The sequence below is a fragment of the Euleptes europaea genome, chromosome 7 (assembly GCF_029931775.1).
Source record: "Euleptes europaea isolate rEulEur1 chromosome 7, rEulEur1.hap1, whole genome shotgun sequence".
Taxonomy (NCBI): domain Eukaryota; kingdom Metazoa; phylum Chordata; class Lepidosauria; order Squamata; family Sphaerodactylidae; genus Euleptes; species Euleptes europaea.
In genome coordinates this window covers 154,415-160,414 of record NC_079318.1, presented here as the reverse complement: position 1 = coordinate 160,414, position 6,000 = coordinate 154,415, and the positions used below count along the sequence as shown (strand labels likewise).

Sequence of the window (6,000 nt, the reverse complement as noted above, 5' to 3'; positions counted from 1 at the left end):
GGGGGGGGCGCCCTCCCTCCGTCCCTCCCGGCATCCCCCACAAAACGGAGGGGGCGGGGCCTGGCGTAAGGGAGCGCTGGGCCGCCGCGCACGCGCACTTGCGAGAAGCGGGAGGCGGAGGCAGGGCGGCGCATGCGCAGGGAGCCTGTCGGAAGGGCGGGCGGTGCGAGCGAGCGAGCGAGGCCCCCGCCGACAACATGGCGACGCGGGGGGTTCCCTAGGTGCCTCAGCCGCACGGGCCGCCACGAGGCCCCGGCCTCCTCCCCCGCTGCTTCCCGCCTGCGGCGCGGCGGCCCCGCCATGGCCCGGCACCGCAACGTGCGCGGCTACAACTACGACGAAGGTAGAGGGGCGGGCGAGGGAGCGGGCCGCCCGGCCGTCCGGCCGCCGCCCCGACCAAAGGCCCTCCGGGATCGGGCCCCGCGCGGGAGGGGGGAGAGGACGGAGAGTGTTAGTGACGTCATCGCCGCCACGCCTGGGTGGGGGTTGGGTAGCGCGGTGCGGTGGCTGTGGACGAGGGGGGGGGCCTTATGTGAAGGGGGCCCTCCCCGTGTCTCGCGAGGAGGAGGAGGCGGCGGCGGCGGCGGGCCCCCCGTTCCGCCCCCCGTTCCTCTCGCCCTGTCAAGGGGGTGGGGGTGGGGCCTCCTTCGCGCCTCCCAGGCCTCCGCCCCCCCTTGAGAGGGGCCCCCTCCGCTTGATGTGCGGCGGAACCTCCCCCGGAGCCGCGTGAAGCGGCCCCCCCGCGCCGCTGGGGTTCAAGGGGGAGGGGCAGGACTGACGGGCGGCCGTTGGAGCTCCGCTGCCCTCAAGCCGGAGAGGCGTCGAGGCGGCTGAGGTGGTCTGGCGCCCCCTCCCCCCCCCCGCCCGCCCTCCCATGTCAGGCAGCGCGCGTCACTTTCGCTTCGGCTTTGTATTGGATGAGTAGAAGACCCAGCGGCTCCGCCGAGTGCTGCTGAGCTCGGGGGAGGAACCTCAAACATTACAGTTTGTAATGTGACCCTTACCTCCAAAATACAAACTTTCTCACGTCAGCTCTATAGAGTCACCTTTTGTTCAAGACCGTAGTCAGGACTGCAGCCGCGGGGCCTCTGGAGGAGGGAGGGCGGGCGGGCGGGCTTTCAAGGTTCTTAAAATGTGGTGCGCACAAAGCCCTGCTTGAGCAATAACACCGGGTCGGACTATCGCTCCCAAGTGGTGGTCAGTGTCTTAGTTCGCTACCGGACGGTGCGCATACAAAGCCCATTGGGCTGACATGATAGCTCAGGAGAATTGCTCCAGAGTGAGAATATTAATTAAGCTGTGTTGCAATGCCAGAATATATCGGCATTTTTCAAACGGCTGTGCTTTAATTGCAATTTATTTATTTACAAAATTTATATCCTGCCTTTCTGCCCTTACAAGGGCTGCCAAGGCAACTAACAGTTGAAAACATACAAGAGAATACTATATTATGAAACCATTAAAATCAACTCCCCGCACCAGCATATATCAATCAAACAATTTTTTTTAAGTGAAAAAAAGTTAAAATACATACAAAACCTAAAAACATTGGTTAGGAATCAGGGATCGTTGAGGGAATGCCAAAAGAAACAAAAAAGTCTTTACCTGCTGGCAGAAGATGGCAACAGAAGAGGAGAGTTGTACAGAAAGTTTTTATTGTATGAACCTTCGTTCAGAATCAAAAACGGCATTGATTGTAAAGTGTTTTCCCACTGATAAGGCGGCGTGCCGTCTCGTACTGCATCTGAAGAAGCTGTAAACAGTCATTGCTTTGCTGTTCAGACAGTGGGCTGATTCCCACTTCAGCTGGAGGAATTTCAGACGCTGCTCATTCATGTTGAACTAATAAATGGAATATATACATCTATTCACAATTTATTGTTGTACTCAGTTTATGGTATATTGCTTCATATCTTAATAAAATGCCTCCAATTTTACTTTGAAGCCCATATAGCAGTATTGACTCAATCCATCAAAGTGTCTTTGGCATTACCCTATATTGATAAGAGTAAATGATTATATTGGACAGATTCCTCTAAGTCATTACATTGGATCCAAACTTGTGCGGCAGCTTTGGAAATGGGTGGTTTATTTGGAAGACATGGTTAATGCAGGCCTAGCAGCCAGTGATACAAAATATGAAAATAAGATTTTTAGGGGTATTGACATCAATCTTACTAGACTGATTAAGGTGCTTCAGGTGCCAAAAATTACCAGTGATATATTTGTCAACTTAAATTCCTGCAGTTTCAAGTGGTAATTGCAATTTTGAAAATGCTGTAGCAGGTGCCATTTTAGGGATGCACAAAAAATCTAGATAACAGATCAGCGTGTGTGTAAGTATATACGTAGAATCCAAGGAACAAGAGCGATCTTAATTATATTTGTTTTACCACAGAGAAACAGCTCTTGATCTGCATTTGCTTGTGCCAGTAGTGGGCCTCTTGTTTATGTTGCTATTGTCAGTATACTCAGGTATTTAATTTTTAATACACTGAATTTAAATTCCATTTATTGGTTCTTGTAGGTTATCTGGGCTGTGTGACCGTGGTCTTCGTATTTTCTTTCCTGACGTTTCGCCAGCAGCTGTGGCAGGCATCTTCAGAGGAGTAACACTGAAGGACAGTGTCTCTCAGTGTCAAGTGTGTAGGAAGAGTAATATATAGTCAGAAAGGGGTTGGGTTTGAGCTGAATCATTGTCCTGCTAAAAGTATCAAAGGTAATCTGCTAATCATTGTCCTGTAAGTATCAAGATAATGAGGGTGTGGTATATTAATTATCTTGATACTTACAGGGCAATGATTAACACATTACCTTTGATACTTTTTGCAGGACAATGATTCAGCTCAAACCCAACCCCTTTCTGACTATATATTACTCTTCCTACACACTTGACACTGAGAGACACTGTCCTTCAGTGTTACTCCTCTGAAGATGCCTGCCACAGCTGCTGGCGAAACGTCAGGAAAGAAAATACCAAGACCCGGTCACACAGCCCGAATAACCTACAAGAACCAACGTTTAGGCATTCTTATTTTTCATTAATATCCCTAATTGGCATGCCTTAGTCTGAACTGCTTATTTAATACTTGTACAATTTGGAATTTAGTTTTACATGGAAACCTGTAGTCAGACTTCTTGCATCTGACTTAATGGATCTGAAGGTACCAGATAGCTTCGTCAGCAAAGATAAAAAACAACAAATTGAGAAGATACAAGGAAATTGTATTCAGAAATTATATTTTCTCTTAAACCAGAGCTTGTAACAAAACTGAACAGAAGTTCTTTTTAATTTAGGTCAGGTTGCTTTGTGATAAGTCATATAGATGAGAAAATTATGTAACCAGTTACAAGAAAGTAAATTTTCTGTTTGCTTCTTAGACTTTGAAGAAGATGATCTGTATGGACAGTCTGTAGAGGATGATTGTTGTATTTCACCTTCAACAGGTTAGTTTTAATGCTCTAATAATCATTACCGTATTTTTGCTCCATAGCATGCACCTGACCATAACACGCACCTAATTTTTAGAGGAGGAAAACAAAAAAAAATCTTGTTTTCCTCCTCTAAAACTTGCGTTATGGAGTGAATGCCGGGACGGCGCCAGCCGGTGTTCCCCGCCCCTATGGCCAGCTGGGAGGCGGGCGGGGCTGCACAGACGGCGCGAGCTGGCTCAAGCGCCCAGCCGGCTCTGTGCCTGGTGGTGGCCCTAGCCGGCTCCCGGGGCGGCCCGGCTCTGCGCCCCGCTGCCGCTGCGCTGGGAGGCTGGCAGGGACCTCCCTCCCCCCAGCTGGCTGGCGGCTTTAAAGCCGGCTCCCGGGGCGCCCGGCTCTAAAGCCCAGCGGCCGGGGCGGGGTCGGGGGCGCTTCCTGCAAGGATGCGCTGGCCGAGCGCAGGAGCATGCAGCAGATGCAGGCGAGCCTTTTCCTTCCCCCAAGGCAGCGAACCGCACCATTGTCACCCGAGTACTCACTTCTCATTTACAGACCCGGTGCCCTCTCCTCACTTCACGGGCAGGCATTTTTTCAGGGCTCGGGGAGGCAGAGTTGGGAGAGCAAAAAAAAGGGGAGAGAGAGGAAGAAGCCGGGGTGGGGACGGGAGGAAAAGGGGAGGGGGGGAGAAAGGAAGGAAAGGGGAGAAGAGAAGCGAGCGGCGCGCGGGTCTGAGGCGGCAGCGCCGAGATGGAAGGAAGGAGAGAGGGAGAGAGGTGAGGAGCACGCGCAGACACCCCCCCACACACTGAGGCGCCCACAAATAAATAAATAAATCGGCTGAGGGGGGTAGAAAGGCTGGGCTGCCACGCATGCCCTCTCGCTGGGGGGTGTGAGCCGCCCACGCGCCCATCTGTACGCGCAAGTGTGTGTCTGTCTGTCAGCGTGCGCGTGTGTCTGTAGCGCCTGGCGCGTGCGCCGTCTGGTATTTTGAATTGTATTTTCTGGTAGGGTATGAGCAAGTATTTTGAATTGTTAGGCTGATAAAGTTTTCAGCAGTGAAAGCATTTAAAATGTTTTATGTTGAGCTCTTCTGAATGGCGTAAGGTCTGTAAATACTGTACTGTTGATTTATGTTATAGCTGCTCAATTTATCTATTCAAGACGAGATAATCCTTCATCATTTGCTGAAACAGAAGAATATGGCTACAAATATACTGAACATAGCAATTACAGTGTCTCTAGTCATCAACTAACAGGAGTTGAAAAAGGTAATTGTACACAAATAATTAATACTTAAGACAAGTTCTTGAATTTTATTTTCATATATCTTTTAAGCAGCTTGTCATAATAGTCAAAAAGGGCAAGAGTCCAGTAGCACCTTAAAGACTAACAAAAATATTTTCTGGTAGGGTGTGAGCTTTCGTGAGCCACAGCTCAGTGAGCTGTGGCTAACGAAAGCTCATACCCTACCAGAAAATATTTTTGTTAGTCTTTAAGGTGCTACTGGACTCTTGCCCTTTTTGACTACTGCAAACAGACTAACGCGGCTACCCACTGTGAATTGTCATAATAGTGTAATTTTTATTAATTAAATGAATTACTGTTTCCCTGTAAGTGATGACAGTCAAGCAAAAAGCTTTAAATCTAATTCTGAATCTGAATGGTGCAGTAGGTGGTGGTGGTATTTTTTCTCTCTTTCATGCTGTAGGAGTTTCGGAGAGAGTGAATTGTGAATGCATTCTGCAACCTTAATTCTTCTTTCTAATTCCAGAATGATATAAGCATTTAGGGGTTCTGTGTAGCTTAACAAAGTGTGAGAGTCCCCAACCTAGCTGGGCAAACTTCGCCAAATCAATTGCTCAGACTTGGATGCAGAAACAAAAGATTTATTGAAGGCTTCAGATAGAGAAGACAGGCTCATGGATCCAAAGTTGCGAGTGACTAGCTTATCGGGGTTACAGTATTTATCTACTACAGGGCACGAAGGTTCACACGCATGGGAGACATGGGAGGTTACAAGGCAAACCGGTGCAACATAAAACATCAAACAGTCTTAGAGAGACAGTGAGGGCTATCTGCATTTCAAGGCCGGAGTCAGCCCGAGGGAGTGAAGGCAGAAGGCACAGCAGGGGAGGAGAGGTGGCACCTGGGCAAGAAGGACGAGGCGGGGGACTCAGGAAGATACACAGAGGTGCGAACTGCTTGTACGAGTTCAAAGAGGGAGAGATAGAAACAGATAGGAGCCAAAACCAGATGGCCCTCACATTCTGCCCCCCTTAAGGCCCCCCTCCCGCGAGTTCGGGAGGTCGAGGCTTCTCGGGATAAGCGCAATGGAATTCATGTACGAGCCGGGGGGCGGCCATGTGGGGGGCTGCAACCCATTCATCGTGCGCGGCGCCTAGATGTTTCCACCGAACAAAGTAAAATAGCTTTCCCTTTTTCCACTTGGAATCCAAGACTTTGGATACTTCCATGTGGGTATCCCCTCCTACAACAGTGGGCACTTCTGGCTTAGAAGGGGGGTGGAACTGGGGAGCGGAGACGAACGGCTTGAGCAGACTGATGTGG

At 49.9% G+C, this 6,000-nt stretch overlaps 1 protein-coding gene across 3 annotated transcripts in view; it reads left to right on the top strand.

The window, feature by feature from the left end:
• The first annotated feature begins 300 nt into the window (after window positions 1-300).
• Window positions 301-6,000, top strand: part of HBS1L (HBS1 like translational GTPase) — a 108,712-nt gene continuing 103,012 nt past the window's right edge. For all 3 annotated transcript variants that reach the window (XM_056852862.1, XM_056852863.1, XM_056852864.1), the window contains exons 1-3: window positions 301-343; window positions 3,382-3,447; window positions 4,572-4,700. In XM_056852862.1, the coding sequence (XP_056708840.1) occupies window positions 301-343; window positions 3,382-3,447; window positions 4,572-4,700 (238 nt within the window). The remainder of the gene's footprint in view (window positions 344-3,381; window positions 3,448-4,571; window positions 4,701-6,000) is intronic.